The sequence below is a fragment of the Watersipora subatra genome, chromosome 8 (genome assembly GCF_963576615.1).
Source record: "Watersipora subatra chromosome 8, tzWatSuba1.1, whole genome shotgun sequence".
NCBI classification, from domain to species: Eukaryota; Metazoa; Bryozoa; class Gymnolaemata; order Cheilostomatida; family Watersiporidae; genus Watersipora; species Watersipora subatra.
Window position 1 is genome coordinate 33485641 of NC_088715.1, and position 23191 is coordinate 33508831.

The window sequence follows — 23191 nt, forward strand, 5'->3', positions numbered from 1 at the left end:
TGTGATTGTTTTTGATGTTTGAGGTGATCTGACCGCCCAAATGTTTCAAGGTTCAAATCGACAAATTTGATCACAAATAAAACTCTTAGATCAGGCGAACTTGCAATTTTGACATCTATAACTGCGAAGAGACCGACACAATGGCAACCCATAAAGCTTCAACCATAGCGCAATAGCCTATATCAGCTATTGCAATGATAGCAGCTAGCAAACTCATTTTTACAAGTCTTAACTTTCTGAGCGTTTTCAGCACTATCAAGTTTTACAAATTTTAATCTTGAAACATTTTGATAATCAAAAAACCCGCAACCATCAAAAAAAATTGTAAATGATAGAAAAGTACCAATACTTTCTGAAAGATAATAATATAACCTTTGTGTAGGCTTATCTCCAAGCAATTTCAAAATGGCAGAACTGCTACCTTTGTTTCTTCACAAAAAAACAAAATAACCTGAAAATTTATGGGTTGTTGTCTTCCTGTTTGGAAAGAACAGCGCTTGCAGTTGTGGTTGATCTGTCTGTAGAGTCAGTAGAGGTCGTAGAGGTAGTAGCTCTGTAACACAAATTTGTTAGTTACAAAACGACCAAGCAATTTTTCTAGCATTTGAAACATATCTAATCATCCTAATCGTCTCTGATTTATGATAAAGATCAGAAACACTCTGCAGTGGACAAGAGTATTAGAGTACAAAAATACACTAACCCGTAAACAAATCAAACATAAAAATAAAGCCTTCGGATGTTTTTTGAGCACAACAAGGAAATGATAGAACAATAACATATAACTTTGTTGCTGTACTGAAACTTCCTGGTAGAGCTGTAATCTACATGTATTTCCAATTACCGTAAAACCTCTATTTGAACGCTATTCCACTCATTTTTTTATCGTTTCCCTCTAATGACGTTTAAGTAGAGGTAGGCTTTCAAACAAAGGGTGGCACTGTTTTTTTGACTAGCTCGTCAGAATTTTGGGAAAATAAATTTAACCCTTTTGCAAATGAAACAAAGTTAATGTCGCCTATACTTTGCCTTTTACAACAAGCAGCCCAACATTAATGCCGTCAGGCTCAGAATTTTTGATAAACCGTATTTTGTATACTTCGAAGTATCAGAGCGAATTAAACAAGGAACTAATTTGATTATAAATTATTAGCCTTATAGCGTTCTTATATTGATAGTGTGGCTTTCAAAGTTTTGAAGAAACAATCATACGGCTTACGAGTTAGACAATGGAAATAATTTTGGAATCAATGGAAATAAATAGTTTTAGTTTTTAAAAATATTTTTAATGTTTCAGAGGTAGAACTCATCATAAAAAAGCTGTTATTATGTCATACAATGTTGCCAAAGCATATTTCATAGCTCATCAAAACCTTTCGAAGTCTACTGGGAAGATTGTAAACCACATTATGAATGATTCTGAAAACAATGGATAGGATTTAGACCATAGTGACTTTAAATCAGAGTATATTTCTGATGATTGTGACACTTCATTTTTTCAGGTACACTGTCACTAAAACAAGGGCAACCACTGTAGTAACAACAAAGCAACAATTAAATGTTAGTAATAAAACTGAGTCACTATTCGTATTACTTTGTGAATATTTTTCTACTGGTCACTTTCTGTTATGGGTTCTGAAAGATTAAAGTATGTCAAATTAGTGGTTAAATAGTGGTGACGCTCAATAAAAGGGTGGCGCTGTACTTTGCTTTTCACTTTTTATAGAAGCTTGTGCTTCCCTAGTGGCATTCTATTTGAGTGGCATTCAAACAGAAGCTTTACGATATTTGATTTGAGGATAAATCTTGTCTATAAATTTTTCAGACAATTTAAACAATTTTTAAGCATAAAGTGACAAACTAGTAATTTATATTTTTTTCAATGCATTATACTATGGGTTTAATTGCTTTAGGAATTATTCTTTTCTGCCTGTACATCTTCATCCTTCACAATTAAAATTATTAGCTTGAGCAATTGTTTAGCCCAACCACAAAAGACAGATTATCTTTTCATAGTATGATGTAATATTACAGATATGTTATATTTTATGAAATGCTAATAAAAACAAAAGTAACAATGAGATTGATTGGAGAACTGACTTCGCTTATCGTGATGATTTATAAACAACAGGTTTCTACATGTACAAAACAGAACCTGTTTTGTTTATATTTTTGTGAGACTGAGCAGTACATATATCATCAGAACCTCACCTGGATAATGTGTGTTTCATATTGACATTGTTGTTAAGCAGTTTTGTGTCAATAATAAGTTGTTGAGAAGTATTCAAGCTGTTGGATTGGGTTGCGTTCCAGCCATCGACACGATCTCTGTACTCGTGACCTCTGTTTAAAATAGTCGAATTGATCTGTCGATCCAGCTCATCTCTAACTATCTTTGCGATATGTGTTATCCAGCCATGATCGTTTTTGGGAATCCAGGAAGAAAGGACATTACATTCATATTCAGTGTCACTAAGTGATCGGCATGTTACATTTTGGGCTTCAGAAAAGTTGTTGAGCGCCACTTCTAGCTGCAAAGAAAAAGAACCAATGATTTAATGATAAGTTACTACACTAAATTGAAACAGTTCTCTATTTGCAGAAGTCGAAACAATAAAATTCAGTTTTTTTAACAAATTTCATTTTAACACCATCATAGCTAATTAACAAGTTGCTCAGAATATTAGTAATTTTTTGTTTAAAACTGACAATATTTTAGAAAACAAAGTAGTGACATCTGAATTTGTTTAACAATTTTAGAAAGTTCGTGAGAAAACATATTACACAAGAAAAGCTACATTTATGAAGGCAATTTCAAGAGACTACACTGCATTAAAATTTTATTTAATGAAAAAAAGCCATACATACAACCATGTATTATGTAACTGCATTGCATTTTAGCGCAGGATTACAATGGTGATAACATACCGTGGCTATGCTACTTCATGATACAGCACGGTGGCATTCCATGTTGATGTAACGGTACAGTACTGTGACACACCATGGTGGTGTTATGGTAAAGTACTATGACATACGGTAGGGGTGTTATGATACATTTCTATGACTTTCCGTGGTGATGTTATGATCCGACACTGTGACATACCATGGTGATGTTATGGGACAGTACTGTGACATACCATGGTGATGTCATAGTACGGTACTGTGACATACCATGGTGAGTTTACAGTACAGTAAGTGACATACCATGGTGATGTTAGGGTGCAGTACTGTTACATACCATGGTGATGTTATGGTAGAGTACTGTGACATACCATGGTGATGTTATAGTATAGTAAAGTACTTTGACATACAATGGTGATGTTATGGTACAGTACTGCGACATACCATGGTGATGCTATGGTACAGTACTGTGACATCCCATGGTGATGTTATGGTACAGTACTGCGACATATCATAGTAGTATTATAGAACAGCACTATGACATACCATGACGACGTTTTGATACAATACTGCGACATATCATAGTGGTGCTATGGTACAGTTCTATGACATACCATGGTGAGGCTATGGTACAGTACTGTGAACTACCACGACAATGTTATGGTGAAGTACTGTGATATTCCATGGTTACATTATGGTACAGCAAAATACCATAGTTCCTTACTGTGACAAACCATTGTGATGCAATGGTACACTACAATAACTCACTATTGCGACATAATCATAGTTTATATAATGAACTATGTATTATATAAACAGTTCATTATATAAACTATTTATTTAATTGAACTGACTTATTGTATTATTAACACACCTTGCTGCTAGAAGAAGCTTACCGACTTGATGATGGCCACACGGACTATTGTCAACGATTCATCAGCCAATTTTGATACATTGGTGACAAGTGGTGGTATGGTGAATCGGTGATATTTTATTTCAGGAACATCCTGTTTAAAGTTTCTCTCAAATGGTCGGGTAGTATTTTTCTGGGTCAAGGTGGTTTTCTGGAAATTTTTTTTTAGCTTATCAATAAGTTGTTTGGAAAAGCCCGACAGTATGCTATTAGAAACTGAATCCCGTCGATATCTAAATCCAGGATTTGATGCTAAAACAGACTTCCGTGTTGAAACAACTGTGCATTCAAAATCTTCCATAGTTAAGCTGATGCAATGTACTTCTGGAAAATTATGAGTTTTGTTCCCTTGAGCAAGAGCGTCATGAAGCTGAAACACAAACCCACAGCAGTGTAACATTCTCTGTGAGAGTCACTGGATATTTTATACTCTTTAAGTAAAGTCATCCTACCAGGCAGTAGCAGGCAGAAAGTCTCAAGTATTTTTTTTCAGTTTTTTTAGGGAAAAAAACCTCAAGAACAGGAGCGCATGTTTCTTGTCTACAGTACAGTGTTATAAGATGAATAAACTGTGAGACGTTTCATTGACATAACAAGCGAAACAAGCACGTGATAAAAAGTTCATTGCCGACAAGTTACCTCCTTAGACACCCGAAATACTGCAATAACCGGTTTGTAAATTGCCACCAAATATAAGTATCACCCCAAACACTGAAATTTGTTCGGTGTAAAGCCTATACATCCTGGCTGGCGGTTTGCATGTTCACACCGAATGCTTAAGCCGCACTCACCATTTTTCCGTTCATTTAAAACACTTAATGTAAACTAACCATGTGAGTCATACGACAAGTCTAATGTATTTTCATGATGTCACACGCGCACACACGCGCACGCACACACGTGCATGCACACACACGCACGCACACGCACGCACACACACACACACACACATGTTTGCTGAGGAGGTGGCAATCGACCAATGAGTCTTCTCACCTTTGCAGAAAAACGATTATGCTTTCCGCAAACCACCATAAACAAGTACCAATTCAGCGAGCACATTTCGTAACCCACATTATCAATAGAGGATAAAATACCACACCTAGCTTAGATTTAAAGTTGTGAATATAGCTTTGAAAACAACCACTCTAAATTCTGTTGCTGTTTTTGATATAAAATAAAAGCAACAAGACAAATGGAATCAGCTACTGAATATGCCACATGACAGTGACCTTGACTAATGACCACATGATGTCAGCAAAGGTTCTAGACCTTTCCTACTGTCTTATTGTTGAATAAATTATTTTTAGCGATTGCGCATTTATAAAGTTACCTTCCCCCAAAGGTCGTGATAAAATTACTGATATATTTTTGAGATATGTAAGCCAAACCTCAATGCTTTAAACAAAATTATTTGGTTCAGAGGTGCGGCTTATACACAAGGATTTATGTTATGTTTAAATTGAAGGAAATGAACGTCACATTTGTTGGAACCTAGTAGGATGTGACATCACATCTCAACAAATAAAATTTGAATTTTTGTGAAGATTAGCATTTAAAGTTTTACAATCTGAGATTAAAAACTCTAATGCAAGTATGATAAATTTTACACCCAATATAATGTATTACCGATATACGCTAGATATCATGAACATAAGGTCAGTCTCTAGCATTGATATTTCTCTATTAATTGTTGATTGGTTATTTCACTTAATCAAAACTTTTGACTAAGTCAGGTTGTTCTCCGGCAGTTATTATTGGTAAAGAGCATCATTATATAGCATTCAACGTAAATCTGATGACTGATCTTCCATTTATGAGGTTGATCTTTTTTGTTAATGTTTCAAAAGTCACCTTCGCATGCAAAAGAATTGCACAATGTGTGCGTGCGTGCGTGCGTGTGTGTGTGCCTATGTGTGTGTGTATTTTATCACATCAATCAGTAGAAATATAAAATTAAGCAGTATGAAGATACGGTTATAATATTAATTAGGTTAAACTAAATAAATGAATGCTTAGTTCCTATTTGTTAAGGGTTGATGGGGCCTAAATGCGCAGTAGCACCGAAGCTAGTCAAGGCGCTGGGCCAACAAAATGTCAAAAGTTCATTACTACAAGCATTCACAAAATGTTAGAGATCTTCTCAGAGGTTATTAATATTTTTCTATCATTATTATTATTAGTAGTGTTATTCTATCACTTGCAATAGTTTTGGAAGTTTGAGGTAATCAGACTGCCAAGATGTTTCAAGATTAAAATCGACAAAACTTGATTGCAGTTAAAACAGCCAGATCAAGAAGGCAATAGCCAATATCAACCATCGCAACGATAACAATTAGTGACATAATTTTGCGCATTATTTCATTATAAATGTTTTAAACACGGTAGGTTTTATTTCGATTTTATTTTTGAAACATCTTGAAAGTTTGAGCACTTTAAACAACAAAAACAATCACAAATGTTAGCAAAATACTGACATTTTCTGATAGTCTACTGACACTGTGTAATTTCATTTTTAGTTCATATTGAAGTTAAACTTAAAAAAAGTTTGCAAAAATCTATAACAAAAATAGAAACCCAGTTCAGCATACATACTAATCTATATAAATCTCAAAAGTTGTCTGTCTGTGTGTCCATCAGTATGACCGGCTGTTGCTATAAAAATTGTGGAATTGAAATCTCTCATCCTGCTGGATTTGAACTCACAGAGATTGCACCGGCAGGTTTGTAATCCAATTATCTAAACTCGGGTCTATGAAGGCTTTTCCTAATTTCACACCTCAAATGGTGGTAATATTTCAAACTCTATTAACTCTATGAAACAGGATACTTTTGCGTGTTTTCGAGAACTTCTATTTCCAGTTTTTTGTAAGGTTCAGCTGCTAAATTGTGCTCCAGAATTTAAACTTTCAATGCAGCCCATTGTATTAACTCGAGTAAGAAAAGCCTTTACGTTCTCTTTCTATTATGTCATACAAATACAGTCCAATATCTCGCTTTGCATTTGTATAAGTATCGAAAGGTACCAGTATCGTTGTATTTAAAGTTTAAATGGATATCTTCTGCTGGAACAGTAAAATTTTGATACACACACTTCTATGCACAAAATGTTATTACCAATTCAATATATTCAGGATTTCTGTTTTTTTTTCTTTGCTCATATTAATTGCATCATTACCAGAACATCTTTTATTGTAATTGTAGCAAAATAGAGCGATTTAGCTATTACTTGCTAATACTTTCACATTCACATTTAAACCTTTTTATAGTTGTTATATTTCGTTTATTAATTTATTTGACCAGCACAAAACATTTCCTATAAGATATGAAGTTTGAAAGTAAGGTACAGTTGTTTGACAAAGTATGAAAACCTTTACAGTTGCTTCATTTTTTTTCCTGATTTATCTCAACTGCACGAAAAACTTTCCTCATGATATAAAAATAGAAAATTAGAATAGTAACTGTTGTTATTTGTTAAATAAAGAAAAATTTTTGGTGCACAGACTTTTATAATCCAGCCAACGCCAGGCATGCAACTAGTATTCTATATACACAAATGTAATACTATAGTATAATATAGCACAAAGTAATATGCAACTTTTCATAATTTATTTCAACAGAAAAAATGGTTCAGGAACAAAATGAGCTATGGAGAATTTAATAAAGCTGTTTTTAATTTTTGAACAAAAAATCATAGCATGATAGCGATTTTTAACAAAAGGTCGACCACTTAGACACGTTTTAGCTAAAATCGAGGGAAATTGAGTCAAGCAAAGGTTATCTTTAATGCATCTGCTTGGATGCTAATTGGTTAATGTAAAAAGAAGCCAAGGCCAATCAAGAAATCGTCAGATAGCGTAAACATACTGATAAATTGGTGATGTGTACTTGACTCACCAATTTCAGGACTACATCAACATAGATTTTTAAAGACTTGTCATCCGTTTCTTCTATTCCTATAGGTATTGTGAATTTGAAGGTTTCTGATGACGTTGCCGGAGTTATAGTTTGGATCGTTGAAGCTGAGGTGGTTGCGGTCATTGTGATTTGGGTAGATGCTGTGGTGGCAGGAATAGTAGTTGTAGTGGTGGTTGATTTGGCTGCAGTTGTGCTCGGTTTTGAAGCAGTAGTGGTAACCGGTTCAACAGTGGTTGTAGTGGGAGTAGGGGTTGTAGTGGTGGTTGATTTGGCCGCAGTTGTGCTCGACTTTGCAGTAGTAGTGGTAGCCGGTTCAACAGTAGTTGTAGTAGATGTGGCGGTTGTAGTGGATGTTGACTTGGCTACAGTTGTGCTCGGTTTTAAAGTAGTGGATGTAGTCGGTTCAATAGTAGTTGTAGTGGGAGTGGCTGTTGCAGTGGTGGTTGACGTGGCTGCAGTTGTGCTCGGTTTTGAAGTAGTAGTCGGTTCAACAGTAGTTGTAGTGGGAGTAGCCGATGTAGTGGAAGTTGATTTGCCTGCAGTTGTGCTCGGTTTTAAAGTAGTAGAAGTAGTCGGTTCCATAGTGGTTGTAGTTAGAGTAGGTGTTGCAGTGTAGGTTGATTTACCTGCAGTCAAGCTCGGTTTTGAAGTAATAGTGGTAGTCAGTTCAACATTAGTTGTAGTGGGAGTGGCAGTTATAGTTGTGGTTGATGTGGCTGCAGTTGGTCTTGGTTTTGAAGTAGTAGTGGTAGCCGGCTCAACAGTAGTTGTAGTTGGAGTAGCAGTTGTAGTGGTGGTTGACGTGGCTGCAGATGTGCCCGGTTTTGAAGTAGTAGTGGTAGCAGGTTCAACAGTAGTCATAGTGGAAGTAGCAATTGTAGTGGAGGTGGATTTACCTGCAGTTGTGCTCGGTTTTAAAGTAGTGGAGGTAGTCGGTTCAACAGTAGTTGTAGCGGGAGTAGGGGTTGCATTGGTGGTAGATTTACCTGCAGTTGTGCTCGACTTTGCAGTAGTAGTGGTAGCCGGTTCAACAGTAGTTGTAGTAGATGTGGCGGCTGTAGTGGATATTGACTTGGCTACAGTTGTGCTCGGTTTTAAAGTAGTGGATGTAGTCGGTTCAACACTAGTTGAAGTTGGGGTAGCAGTTGTAGTGGTGGTTGACGTGGCTGCAGATGTGCCCAGTTTTAAAGTAGTAGCGGTAGTCGGTTCAATAGTAGTTGTAGGAGAAGTAGTCGATGTAGTGGAGGTTGATTTACCTGCAGTTGTGCTTGGTTTTAAAAAAGTAGAGGTAGTCGGTTCAATAGTGGTTGTAGTTAGAGTAGTTGTTGCAGTGTTGGTTGATTTACTTGCAGTTGAGCTCAGTTTTGAAGTAGTAGTGGTAGCCGGTTCAACAGAAGTTGTAGTGGGAGTGGCAGTTGTAGTGCTGGTTAATTTGGCTGCAGTTGTGCTCGGTTTTAAAGTAGTAGAGGTAGTCGGTTTAATAGCGGTTGTAGTTAGAGTAGGTGTTGCAATTTTGGTTGATTTACCTGCAGTTGTGCTCTGTTTTGAAGTAGTAGAAGTAATCGGTTCGTCAGTAGTTGTAGTTAGAGTAGGTGTTGCAGTGTTGGCTGATTTCGCTGCAGTTGTGTTTGGTTTTGAAGTAGTGGAGGTAGTCAGTTTAACAGTAATGGTAGTGGGAGTAGCAGTTGTAGTGGTGGTTGATTTGGCTGTAGTTGTGCTCAGTGTTGAAATAGTAGAGGCAGTCAGTTCAACAGCAGTGGTAGTGTTAGCAGCAGTTGTAATGGCGCTCGTTTTGGCTGTGGTTGTGCTCAGTTTTGAAGTAGTTGAGGTATTAAGCTCAACAATAGTTGTAGCGGGAGTAGTGGTTGTAGTGGTGGTGGACTTGGCTGTTACAGTAGTTGTACTCGGTTTTGTAGTAGTGGAGACAGTTAGTTCAACAGTAGTTGTAGTAGGAGTAACGGTTGTTTTGGTGGTTGATTTGGCGGTAGTTGTGCTCAGTTTTGAAGTGGGAGAGGTAGTCAGTTCAACAGTAGTTGTAGATTGAGTGGCGGTTGTAGTGGTAGTTAATTTGGCTGTAGTTGTGCTTGGTTCTGAAGTTGTAGAGTTATTCAGTTCAACAATAGTTGTAGCAGCAGTAGCGGTTGTAGTGGTGGTTGATTCAGCTCTAGGTTGGCCGGGTTTTGAAGCAGTAAATGTAGTCTGTTTGGCAGTAGTTGTAGATGGAGTACCAGTTGTACTGTTAGTTGATCTGGCTGCAGCTGTGCTCAGTTTTGACGTTGGTTTGACAGTAGTGGTAGGGGGAGAGGCGGTTGCAATGGTGGTTGATTTGGCTACAGTTGTGCTCGGTTTTAAAGTAGTAGATGTCGTCGGTTTGACAGTAATTGTAGTGGGAGTGATGGTTGTAGTGGTGGTTGATTTGGCTGCAGTTGTGCTCGGTTTTGAAGTAGTCGAGGTAGTTGGTTCAACAGTAGTTGTAGTGGGAGAAGCGGTTGTAGTGGTGGTTGATTTGGCTGTAGTTGTGCTCTGTTGTGAAGTAGTGGAGGTAGTCGGTTCAACAGTAGTTGTAGTGGGAGAAGCAGTTGTAGTGGTGGTTGATTTGGCTGTAGTTGTGCTCTGTTGTGAAGTAGTGGAGGTAGTCGGTTCAACAGTAGTTGTAGTGGGAGAAGCAGTTGTAGTGGTGGTTGATTTGGCTGCAGTTGTACTCGGTTTTGAAGTAGTGGAGGTAGCCGGTTCAACAGTAGTTGTAGTGGGAGAAGCAGTTGTAGTGGTGGTTGATTTAGCTGTAGTTGTACTCGGTTGTGAAGTAATGGAGGTAGTCGGTTCAACAGTAGTTGTAGTGGGAGAAGCGGTTGTAGTGGTTGTTGATTTAGCTGTAATTGTACTCGGTTTTGAATTAGTGGAGGTAGTCGGTTCAACAGTAGTTGTAGTGGGAGAAGCAGTTGTAGTGGTGGTTGATTTGGCGCTACTTGTGCTCGGTTTTGAAGTAGTCGAGGTAGTTGGTTCAACAGTAGTTGTAGTGTGAGAAGCAGTTGTAGTGGTGAATGATTTAGCTGTAGTTGTACTCAGTTGTGAAGTAATGGAGGTAGTCGGTTCAACAGTAGTTGTAGTGGGAGAAGCGGTTGTAGTGGTTGTTGATTTAGCTGTAGTTGTACTCGGTTTTGAAGTAGTGGAGGTAGTCGGTTCAACAGTAGTTGTAGTGGGAGAAGCAGTTGTAGTGGTGGTTGATTTGGCTGCAGCTGTACTCGGTTTTGAAGTAGTGGAGGTAGCCGATTCAACAGTAGTTGTAGTGGGAGAAGCGGTTGTAGTGGTGGTTGAATTGGCGCTAGTTGTGCACTGTTGTGAAGTAGTGGAGGTAGTCGGTTCAACAGTAGTTGTAGTGGGAGAAGCAGTTGTAGTGGTGGTTGATTTGGCGCTAGTTGTGCTCGGTTTTGAAGTAGTCGAGGTAGTCGGTTCAACAGTAGTTGTAGTGGGAGAAGCAGTTGTAGTGGTGGTTGATTTGGCTGCAGCTGTACTCAGTTTTGAAGTAGTGGAGGTAGCCGATTCAACAGTAGTTGTAGTGGGAGAAGCGGTTGTAGTGGTGGTTGAATTGGCGCTAGTTGTGCTCTGTTGTGAAGTAGTGGAGGTAGTCGGTTCAACAGTAGTTGTAGTGGGAGAAGCAGTTGTAGTGGTGGTTGCTTTAGCTGTAGTTGTACTCGGTTTTGAAGTAGTGGAGGTAGTCGGTTCAACAGTAGTTGTAGTGGGAGAAGCGGTTGTAGTGGTGGTTGATTTAGCTGTAGTTGTACTCGGTTTTGAAGTAGTGGAGGTAGCCGGTTCAACAGTAGTTGTAGTGGGAGAAGCAGTTGTAGTGGTGGTTGATTTAGCTGTAGTTGTACTCGGTTTTGAAGTAGTGGAGGTAGTCGGTTCAACGGTAGTTGTAGTAGGAGAAGCAGTTGTAGTGGTGGTTGAATTGGCACTAGTTGTGCTCTGTTGTAAAGTAGTGGAGGTAGTCGGTTCAACAGTAGTTGTAGTGGGAGAAACAGTTGTAGTGGTGGTTGCTTTAGCTGTAGTTGTACTCGGTTTTGAAGTAGTGGAGGTAGTCGGTTCAACAGTAGTTGTAGTGGGAGAAGCGGTTGTAGTGGTGGTTGATTTAGCTGTAGTTGTACTCGGTTTTGAAGTAGTGGAGGTAGCCGGTTCAACAGTAGTTGTAGTGGGAGAAGCGGTTGTAGTGGTAGTTGACTTAGCTGTAGTTGTACTCGGTTTTGAAGTAGTGGAGGTAGCCGGTTCAACAGTAGTTGTAGTGGGAGAAGCGGTTGTAGTGGTAGTTGACTTAGCTGTAGTTGTACTCGGTTTTGAAGTAGTGGGGGTAGCCGGTTCAACAGTAGTTGTAGTGGGAGAAGCAGTTGTAGTGGTGGTTGATTTGGCTGCAGTTGTACTCGGTTTTAAAGTAGTGGAGGTAGTCGGTTCAACAGTAGTTGTAGTGGGAGAAGCAGTTGTAGTGGTGGTTGAATTGGCGCTAGTTGTGCTCTGTTGTGAAGTAGTGGTGGTAGTCAGTTCAACAGTAGTTGTAGTGGGAGAAGCAGTTGTAGTGGTGGTTGCTTTAGCTGTAGTTGTACTCGGTTTTGAAGTAGTGGTAGTCGGTTCAACAGTAGTTGTAGTGGGAGAAGCGGTTGTAGTGGTGGTTGAATTGGCGCTAGTTGTGCTCTGTTGTGAAGTAGTGGAGGTAGTCAGTTCAACAGTAGTTGTAGTGGGAGAAGCAGTTGTAGTGGTGGTTGCTTTAGCTGTAGTTGTACTCGGTTTTGAAGTAGTGGAGGTAGTCGGTTCAACAGTAGTTGTAGTGGGAGAAGCAGTTGTAGTGGTGGTTGATTTAGCTGTAGTTGTACTCGGTTTTGAAGTAGTGGAGGTAGTCGGTTCAACAGTAGTTGTAGTGGGAGAAGCAGTTGTAGTGGTGGTTGAATTGGCTGCAGTTGTGCTCGGCTTTGAAGTAGTCGAGGTAGTTGGTTCAACAGTAGTTCTAGTGGGAGAAACAGTTGTAGTGGTGGTTGATTTGGCTGCAGCTGTACTCGGTTTTGAAGTAGTGGAGGTAGTCGGTTCAACAGTAGTTGTAGTGGGAGAAGCAGTTGTAGTGGTGGTTGCTTTAGCTGTAGTTGTACTCGGTTTTGAAGTAGTGGAGGTAGTCGGTTCAACAGTAGTTGTAGTGGGAGAAGCGGTTGTAGTGGTGGTTGATTTAGCTGTAGTTGTGCTCTGTTGTGAAGTAGTGGAGGTAGTCGGTTCAACAGTAGTTGAAGTGGGAGAAGCGGTTGTAGTGGTAGTTGAATTGGCGCTAGTTGTGCTCTGTTGTGAAGTAGTGGAGGTAGTCAGTTCAACAGTAGTTGTAGTGGGAGAAGCAGTTGTAGTGGTGGTTGCTTTAGCTGTAGTTGTACTCGGTTTTGAAGTAGTGGAGGTAGTCGGTTCAACAGTAGTTGTAGTGGGAGAAGCAGTTGTAGTGGTGGTTGATTTAGCTGTAGTTGTACTCGGTTTTGAAGTAGTGGAGGTAGTCGGTTCAACAGTAGTTGTAGTGGGAGAAGCAGTTGTAGTGGTGGTTGAATTGGCTGCAGTTGTGCTCGGTTTTGAAGTAGTCGAGGTAGTTGGTTCAACAGTAGTTCTAGTGGGAGAAACAGTTGTAGTGGTGGTTGATTTGGCTGCAGCTGTACTCGGTTTTGAAGTAGTGGAGGTAGTCGGTTCAACAGTAGTTGTAGTGGGAGAAGCGGTTGTAGTGGTGGTTGATTTAGCTGTAGTTGTGCTCTGTTGTGAAGTAGTGGAGGTAGTCGGTTCAACAGTAGTTGTAGTGGGAGAAGCAGTTGTAGTGGTGGTTGATTCAGCTCTAGGTTGGCCGGGTTTTGAAGCAGTAAATGTAGTCTGTTTGGCAGTAGTTGTAGATGGAGTACCAGTTGTACTGTTAGTTGATCTGGCTGCAGCTGTGCTCAGTTTTGACGTTGGTTTGACAGTAGTGGTAGGGGGAGAGGCGGTTGCAATGGTGGTTGATTTGGCTACAGTTGTGCTCGGTTTTAAAGTAGTAGATGTCGTCGGTTTGACAGTAATTTTAGTGGGAGTGATGGTTGTAGTGGTGGTTGATTTGGCTGCAGTTGTGCTCGGTTTTGAAGTAGTCGAGGTAGTTGGTTCAACAGTAGTTGTAGTGGGAGAAGCGGTTGTAGTGGTGGTTGATTTGGCTGTAGTTGTGCTCTGTTGTGAAGTAGTGGAGGTAGTCGGTTCAACAGTAGTTGTAGTGGGAGAAGCAGTTGTAGTGGTGGTTGATTTGGCTGTAGTTGTGCTCTGTTGTGAAGTAGTGGAGGTAGTCGGTTCAACAGTAGTTGTAGTGGGAGAAGCAGTTGTAGTGGTGGTTGATTTGGCTGCAGTTGTACTCGGTTTTGAAGTAGTGGAGGTAGCCGGTTCAACAGTAGTTGTAGTGGGAGAAGCAGTTGTAGTGGTGGTTGATTTAGCTGTAGTTGTACTCGGTTGTGAAGTAATGGAGGTAGTCGGTTCAACAGTAGTTGTAGTGGGAGAAGCGGTTGTAGTGGTTGTTGATTTAGCTGTAATTGTACTCGGTTTTGAATTAGTGGAGGTAGTCGGTTCAACAGTAGTTGTAGTGGGAGAAGCAGTTGTAGTGGTGGTTGATTTGGCGCTACTTGTGCTCGGTTTTGAAGTAGTCGAGGTAGTTGGTTCAACAGTAGTTGTAGTGTGAGAAGCAGTTGTAGTGGTGAATGATTTAGCTGTAGTTGTACTCAGTTGTGAAGTAATGGAGGTAGTCGGTTCAACAGTAGTTGTAGTGGGAGAAGCGGTTGTAGTGGTTGTTGATTTAGCTGTAGTTGTACTCGGTTTTGAAGTAGTGGAGGTAGTCGGTTCAACAGTAGTTGTAGTGGGAGAAGCAGTTGTAGTGGTGGTTGATTTGGCTGCAGCTGTACTCGGTTTTGAAGTAGTGGAGGTAGCCGATTCAACAGTAGTTGTAGTGGGAGAAGCGGTTGTAGTGGTGGTTGAATTGGCGCTAGTTGTGCACTGTTGTGAAGTAGTGGAGGTAGTCGGTTCAACAGTAGTTGTAGTGGGAGAAGCAGTTGTAGTGGTGGTTGATTTGGCGCTAGTTGTGCTCGGTTTTGAAGTAGTCGAGGTAGTCGGTTCAACAGTAGTTGTAGTGGGAGAAGCAGTTGTAGTGGTGGTTGATTTGGCTGCAGCTGTACTCAGTTTTGAAGTAGTGGAGGTAGCCGATTCAACAGTAGTTGTAGTGGGAGAAGCGGTTGTAGTGGTGGTTGAATTGGCGCTAGTTGTGCTCTGTTGTGAAGTAGTGGAGGTAGTCGGTTCAACAGTAGTTGTAGTGGGAGAAGCAGTTGTAGTGGTGGTTGCTTTAGCTGTAGTTGTACTCGGTTTTGAAGTAGTGGAGGTAGTCGGTTCAACAGTAGTTGTAGTGGGAGAAGCGGTTGTAGTGGTGGTTGATTTAGCTGTAGTTGTACTCGGTTTTGAAGTAGTGGAGGTAGCCGGTTCAACAGTAGTTGTAGTGGGAGAAGCAGTTGTAGTGGTGGTTGATTTAGCTGTAGTTGTACTCGGTTTTGAAGTAGTGGAGGTAGTCGGTTCAACGGTAGTTGTAGTAGGAGAAGCAGTTGTAGTGGTGGTTGAATTGGCACTAGTTGTGCTCTGTTGTAAAGTAGTGGAGGTAGTCGGTTCAACAGTAGTTGTAGTGGGAGAAACAGTTGTAGTGGTGGTTGCTTTAGCTGTAGTTGTACTCGGTTTTGAAGTAGTGGAGGTAGTCGGTTCAACAGTAGTTGTAGTGGGAGAAGCGGTTGTAGTGGTGGTTGATTTAGCTGTAGTTGTACTCGGTTTTGAAGTAGTGGAGGTAGCCGGTTCAACAGTAGTTGTAGTGGGAGAAGCGGTTGTAGTGGTAGTTGACTTAGCTGTAGTTGTACTCGGTTTTGAAGTAGTGGAGGTAGCCGGTTCAACAGTAGTTGTAGTGGGAGAAGCGGTTGTAGCGGTAGTTGACTTAGCTGTAGTTGTACTCGGTTTTGAAGTAGTGGGGGTAGCCGGTTCAACAGTAGTTGTAGTGGGAGAAGCAGTTGTAGTGGTGGTTGATTTGGCTGCAGTTGTACTCGGTTTTAAAGTAGTGGAGGTAGTCGGTTCAACAGTAGTTGTAGTGGGAGAAGCAGTTGTAGTGGTGGTTGAATTGGCGCTAGTTGTGCTCTGTTGTGAAGTAGTGGTGGTAGTCAGTTCAACAGTAGTTGTAGTGGGAGAAGCAGTTGTAGTGGTGGTTGCTTTAGCTGTAGTTGTACTCGGTTTTGAAGTAGTGGTAGTCGGTTCAACAGTAGTTGTAGTGGGAGAAGCGGTTGTAGTGGTGGTTGAATTGGCGCTAGTTGTGCTCTGTTGTGAAGTAGTGGAGGTAGTCAGTTCAACAGTAGTTGTAGTGGGAGAAGCAGTTGTAGTGGTGGTTGCTTTAGCTGTAGTTGTACTCGGTTTTGAAGTAGTGGAGGTAGTCGGTTCAACAGTAGTTGTAGTGGGAGAAGCAGTTGTAGTGGTGGTTGATTTAGCTGTAGTTGTACTCGGTTTTGAAGTAGTGGAGGTAGTCGGTTCAACAGTAGTTGTAGTGGGAGAAGCAGTTGTAGTGGTGGTTGAATTGGCTGCAGTTGTGCTCGGCTTTGAAGTAGTCGAGGTAGTTGGTTCAACAGTAGTTCTAGTGGGAGAAACAGTTGTAGTGGTGGTTGATTTGGCTGCAGCTGTACTCGGTTTTGAAGTAGTGGAGGTAGTCGGTTCAACAGTAGTTGTAGTGGGAGAAGCAGTTGTAGTGGTGGTTGCTTTAGCTGTAGTTGTACTCGGTTTTGAAGTAGTGGAGGTAGTCGGTTCAACAGTAGTTGTAGTGGGAGAAGCGGTTGTAGTGGTGGTTGATTTAGCTGTAGTTGTGCTCTGTTGTGAAGTAGTGGAGGTAGTCGGTTCAACAGTAGTTGAAGTGGGAGAAGCGGTTGTAGTGGTAGTTGAATTGGCGCTAGTTGTGCTCTGTTGTGAAGTAGTGGAGGTAGTCAGTTCAACAGTAGTTGTAGTGGGAGAAGCAGTTGTAGTGGTGGTTGCTTTAGCTGTAGTTGTACTCGGTTTTGAAGTAGTGGAGGTAGTCGGTTCAACAGTAGTTGTAGTGGGAGAAGCAGTTGTAGTGGTGGTTGATTTAGCTGTAGTTGTACTCGGTTTTGAAGTAGTGGAGGTAGTCGGTTCAACAGTAGTTGTAGTGGGAGAAGCAGTTGTAGTGGTGGTTGAATTGGCTGCAGTTGTGCTCGGTTTTGAAGTAGTCGAGGTAGTTGGTTCAACAGTAGTTCTAGTGGGAGAAACAGTTGTAGTGGTGGTTGATTTGGCTGCAGCTGTACTCGGTTTTGAAGTAGTGGAGGTAGTCGGTTCAACAGTAGTTGTAGTGGGAGAAGCGGTTGTAGTGGTGGTTGATTTAGCTGTAGTTGTGCTCTGTTGTGAAGTAGTGGAGGTAGTCGGTTCAACAGTAGTTGTAGTGGGAGAAGCAGTTGTAGTGGTGGTTGATTCAGCTCTAGGTTGGCCGGGTTTTGAAGCAGTAAATGTAGTCTGTTTGGCAGTAGTTGTAGATGGAGTACCAGTTGTACTGTGAGTTGATCTGGCTGCAGCAGTGCTCAGTTTTGACGTTGGTTTGACAGTAGTGGTAGGGGGAGAGGCGGTTGTAGTGGTGGTTGATTTGGCTGCAGTTGTGTTCGGTTTTAAAGTAGTAGAGGTCGTCGGTTTGACAGTAATTGTAGTGGGAGTGATGGTTGTAGTGGTGGTTGATTTGGCTGCAATACTTGGGGCAGTTGTTGGTTTAGCCAAAGCCATTTCTGCAACAAAAAAAGGTATAATGTTAAAAAGGTGTTTTAAAGTTTTTTGCAATGTTTTTCTTGTTCCAAGTTTTGGAGGCCTGTCAGGTCTGCCAAAGTCTGTCAAGATAATTTTTGAATCTTTCAATGTTTTACTCGTTTGTTTTAAATTCAAAGGCGAACATTTATTGTTGAACTTTATTCAACAGCTCAATGAATGGCTGGCAATTCACAAGTAATAACATGTTTTTTAGCAAAGAAAACTTCTTTTTGTCCAACATAAAAAGCATTGACCATTCTATTTTTTCAAAAAAGAGGTTTTTCTATTTCCTTGCGCAATAAATTTAGCTACATTCATGCTTTATATACATCTAAATATAGAATGCTGGAAAATTCTGAGCAAATATTTTTCTTCTACTACACTGGCAGTCCCATGCGCCAATAAATGTTGGCAGGTGTAATAAGTAGAAATTCATTTATTCCATAGAGTGGCAAAGCGGATGCAAGGTGTAGTAATTAGCAATCCAATTTTTAAAACAGGTGTTTTCAAATTAAATTTCATTGCAAAGTGGTTTTGTCTCTCCTAGTAGGTCAAGTAATAGATAAAAAAGTAGTTTAATAGCTATAACTAGCCATGCAACAGTTTAACAAACAAATTCTTGTAATTCTACATCTAAAAGGTTCAGGAAGAACTCATTGCACTTATTTCTATGTTTGTTCATAAAAAGCTGTATTTTTGTGTGGAATAGAAATGAGTAGATTAGGAGATGAGTTATTAGCCTTGATCAATTGCAAGCTGAGTTCAGATAACAGCAATGATGCTCTGAAATGACAGATCATATTTGTGCAAAGCTATGAGTTTGATAATAATAATCTATCAAATGCTAAAAATATATAATTGAAACAAATAAAAAAAATTTTAATATATATGCAAAAACAAAGGTTAAGGTTTTAACTAAAAATATTTGCATTATCTCCTCAGTCAGCGGTGTCCTGATTGTTGATTTTATTTAAAATCGTTTCATCTTTGTCTTATATTTTTATTTGAGTCTCAAAATAGTAGTACCGGTGATGCTATCATAATTCATTATGTAATCCAATGATTAGCTGTTAAATATCAATTTACACATAAATCTACTTATTGTTTTAAAAGTTTATTGCAAAATGAAGCAGGCTTGGTAGGATGAAACATGTTGCTTACCGCAATATGATCCAAAAAGGTACCACAAGGGTTAAAATAGCCTTCTACACAGTGTATCTATGAAATTGGTGCCTTAATATAGCACTAAGGTAATGAATACTAAAGGGTTGTTGAGTTTTTTAAAAAATCATAAAAAAAACAAATTCTTCGCTTGTGTAGCAAGGAAGATACCAACGAGACATCGGATATGTTGTGGTTATTATTCATGAACACACTCTCTCATTTAAAATTACTAAAGTTATGAGTCAGCTATTAGGGTAGAAACATTTACAATCAACTAGAAATAAGAACTAAAATAGGCTTCCATTCATGAATTCAATGCCCAATATATCACCAGGAGTTGCGCTCTCTCTCTTAGTAGATACCCATGAAATGCGTCATGTTCCTAGTTTCCATATCAATCATGTGAATCAACATAAATTATATGAAAAAAGTTGGACAAAAATCAACTATAACTTACTTACATATTTACTTGTAAATACTCGTACTCATTATATAATCCTTTGCTATTTATGTACATTACATCGCATACTCACGCATAATGACATGTTTTTATGAAAAAGCTTTCTAATTTATACTTAAAAGATAATTTAATATTATCTTGTTTTTGTGTTCTAGCGTGAATCTGCAAAACACTTTCTTTAGATAAAAGTTTTCTCAATAGATTAGATGTATATATAACATATCTTATTAGCTGTGTATTATTGTATATTGATTATGTACCAGGAAACAAACTGCAAACAGATAACTGATCAAGATAGTATGACAACTGGCAACAACAGCTTATCTGAATATATTATACTGAGTGAAACCCAAATTTAACTCGTTTGACTAATTGGATTGTTTGACTGATCAATACAATGATCATTTCCATGGTAGTAGCGGTGTCAACTCTGAACACTTTGGGTACTTTAAGAAAAGTCATGGTTACGTTAACTCAGAGGATTATAATGCTTTATCCACTTGTGCTGTTGTTTTGAATAGAAAAAAGTGCCTCATAAGAGCAATTCTAATGCAAGTAACACCGGTGCTATTAGCTCTACTACACCAGTTACCACTACTAAGGGATTAAAAGATGGACCATATATAATGACACAATATGAAAAGATTATTGGGTCTGGCTACAAGCAAACAAATACGAAACCGCCATTTTATTGCGAAAATATAAAACTGAAAACCAGTCAGCCAACGATTCAGCTTCGGGCTATAAATTTAACCTTTATTTAATTTTAGTTATTTATATATTCATAATATTTATTTTAATAATTTATTCATTTATTTAAATATTGTAATGAACAGGGATTATTTGACTGATCATACAACAATAATTGCCACGGTTTTAGCAATTTTAACTCTGAACACTTTGAGTACATAAAGAAAAGTCATGATTACATTAGTTCGGGTGATGATAACTCTTTATCCACTTGTGCTGTTGTTGTGTATAATAAAAACTAGCCTCATTATTACAACTTCAATACAAGCAACACCAGTGCTCTAATACACCAATTACTACTGATGTGGGATTAAAAGTCAGAGCATTGTAATCACACAGGCTTTTAATAGTTGGAAAATACAAGCCTTCATCATTCTACAATTTTTCCTTTCACTAAATGCCCTATTTCACACTACCCGTTGATACTCCACTGGTATAATATTTGGGTTACATCTTCCTTTCTACTGAGCAAGGTAACAGTAATTTTAGAAGCTTATAGTAGCAGAATTTATCAAGTTCTACGAGTATACACCTGCAAAAATGGGAGCTCTGCAATTGCAGTCAAAACTACATTTATGGGAAATTGATGCAATGTGAAGGGCTGTTGGACTGTGTATGACCGAGAGTTTGTGAGAAGTTACAAATCAAGTAAAACAAATTAATAGAGAGCATCACATGTAAAACCACTCAGTAAATATCATCTCAAGCCATGTGTGTTCACAGGATACTGAAAGTACTAAATTTTTAACAAAATATTAGGCAGATTTCGCATGTTTTTGAGACTTACACCCAGCGAAAGTGTTAAAGAAGGTCTTTTGAAGAATGTTTTTGAAGAATGAAGAATCATTTGACTTAACTCTCAAACCAAATGTAGGCTGCCTTTTACTAGTTAGTGCTTTAAAGAGCAGGAAAGTTCAAACATTGTAGAATTAATATTCACTGTAGTTTTTGTAGACCAGCACACCCGTAATTTAGTTTCTAAAAATAGTCAAACAAAATTTATAGAGATAAAGGAGCTCTGAAGTTATACCTAAGAATCTGCTTAAGATTTGCCGATAATAACAGAACCATAGTTCAGTTTTTTCATAAATTCTTAGATTAGGTTGGTTAATTTTAATAACTAAACATAAATTGTTCTTTAGTTGGTTGAAAATATGAATACTCAGACTCAACGCCAAAAACTAACATTTGATATAGTCGCTTTTGCTTTGTTATTTTTTGCAGTCATTAGTTAATCGCTAAAAGTGGTAGATCATAGTTTGTGATTGTAAAGACAGTTTTTGTGCTCAGGTATTACACAAAAGCACTACATTTTGCAAAATATCTGTCAAACGCAGCAACAAAAAAGGTAGATTACTGCAACATAAAACGCGACTAAAAACAGTAGATGAACAGTAAGACTAACCAGAGAATACTCCAATGAAGATGATGCAGATGGCTAAGCAACTAGCCAGCTGAGAAATGATCTGTTTCCATGCCATTGTCAACATTAAATAAATTGATGATGATAAATGTGCAGAACATAGGCTAACTAAAAGTTAGAATAAGGTTATTTTTCTTTTAACCTTAATAGAGAGTCTTCAGTCTTAAAAATGCAGTTATCCAAAAACCTGTCGGCAGTCTATCAGACGAGTAATGAATGACAAATTTAAAAACAAAACATGATGTTCTGAAGCTCATTGGCACAAACTATGACGCCACTGTTATCTCTACTTTATGCAAACAAGCTTTTAAAGACAAAACATTTCATTTAGCTTTTCTGACAGGTGTCAGTTTTATCTAATTCTACTGACAGATCTGTGATAATGATAGACCAAACACTGACATGTTGTTTTTTTATGAAGCAGACTACATTGTGTTATTGCTTACATTAACCAAGTATATTGATGAATTTTGACTTTTAAAAAATGACTAAAACTTTCAAATTAAAAAAAACGTTTCTAAAGGATCTTATATTGACTAATTTTAGAATAATGAGACTGGAAAACCCATTTTATTTGATTGTAAAGAATAGATATCAACTGGTAGATATGTTTCTCAGCTTTTCAATGCAAATTTATTTAGAACTATGACAATTTGAAGGTAAGTTCTAGCAGCCTCCTTGCAACTCGGTCGGGAGATAAAATCTCACAACTATCACGCTCAGTATGTTGTATAACTCCAAGCTAGATGTTTGGTAGTGAACGAGTTAATCATTACTTTTATTGCTTGTAAATTTAATTACTTTATTAATAAGCTCATAATCTCAATAACTTAAAATAAAATCAATGAAAACACTTGTTACCTGTATAGCAAAACAAAACCAAGTTTGGTATCAGTGCTGTCCAAAAAGAGTGGTCAACACATCGCAGCCTAATTTCTGCCAAATATTGACTTATGTTTAGTTACAGCTATAGGTGTTTTTTATAAAAAGAATATCTCCATGGTGTTATCATTATAGTTGTAATACTTGAAATACCATGTATGTACAGACAAACTTGTGGAACCCGTTGAACTGTCATTAGTTGGTTTAGATCCAGAAACATCAAGTGCAATGTTTCCATAAAATTTAGTATTTTTGTTGTTATTTATTCAGTTTTCTGTTATATGTTTATTACAAACAAAGAAGTCAATTCCAATTGAATGGGTATTATAATATAAAATAGTGATTTGGATAAACAAAAGAATGATAAAATCAACTCTCTGCATGAGTAGAAATAATCAACTAACAGCTACTCATGGAAACTATGTGACAGAATTTTAAGTTTTTAGTCCCAAAGGTATTTAAATAAAACCTATAAATCTTTTTTAATTTAAAATTACTCAATGGTTTAAAAAATACTTTTTACCTCAACCTGTTTCATATATATCTATGTAAGATTGGATAAAATTATTGAATAGAAACCAAAAAAATGTAATGGAATTATTAGTACGACCTAGAGACAGCGAATTGATCACAAGCTCAAATATTGCAAACAAAGATTAAAATATTAAACTTTAGGCTAATATTATAGATAAATCATGAACAACACTGTCACTACCAAAAAAGTCCTAAAGATCGTTGGTTATGATATCAACGAATAATAAAATTCAGTTACTAGCAATTGCTGGTAAAGTCACCAAAATGTGTCTAGGGCTGTCGACCATAGAAACGCATAAATGAGTGTACTTCAGTGAAAGGGTTGAAAACGTTGGATTTGCCACTGTTTGTAATAGTAAACATGTTCATTTCCTTTTGACTTACTTTTATTTTTTTCCTAGTTACGAGTACTACAGAA

At 38.4% G+C, this 23191-nt stretch overlaps 1 protein-coding gene across 1 annotated transcript; it reads right to left on the minus strand.

Moving 5' to 3' along the window:
* Positions 1–459: 459 nt before the first annotated feature.
* LOC137402476 (mucin-2-like) lies at positions 460–21415 on the minus strand. The gene is made up of 4 exons (XM_068088978.1): positions 21340–21415; positions 7709–17541; positions 2212–2531; positions 460–553 (listed from the first exon to the last, which is right to left on the minus strand). Exons 1-4 carry the CDS (start codon positions 21413–21415, stop codon positions 460–462), a joined length of 10323 nt encoding a protein of 3440 aa, XP_067945079.1.
* Positions 21416–23191: the final 1776 nt, after the last annotated feature.

What these genes read in the sequence shown, in the direction of transcription:
- LOC137402476 (XM_068088978.1), bottom strand. Translation starts at nt 21,415, where the DNA reads ATGGCATGGAAACAGATCATTTCTCAGCTGGCTAGTTGCTTAGCCATC. An exon ending in CTTCATTGGAGTATTCTCTG is followed by an intron (nt 17,542 to 21,339) that starts GTTAGTCTTACT and finishes TTTTTGTTGCAG; the next exon opens with AAATGGCTTTGGCTAAACCA. An exon ending in TTGATGTAGTCCTGAAATTG is followed by an intron (nt 2,532 to 7,708) that starts GTGAGTCAAGTA and finishes TTTTCTTTGCAG; the next exon opens with CTAGAAGTGGCGCTCAACAA.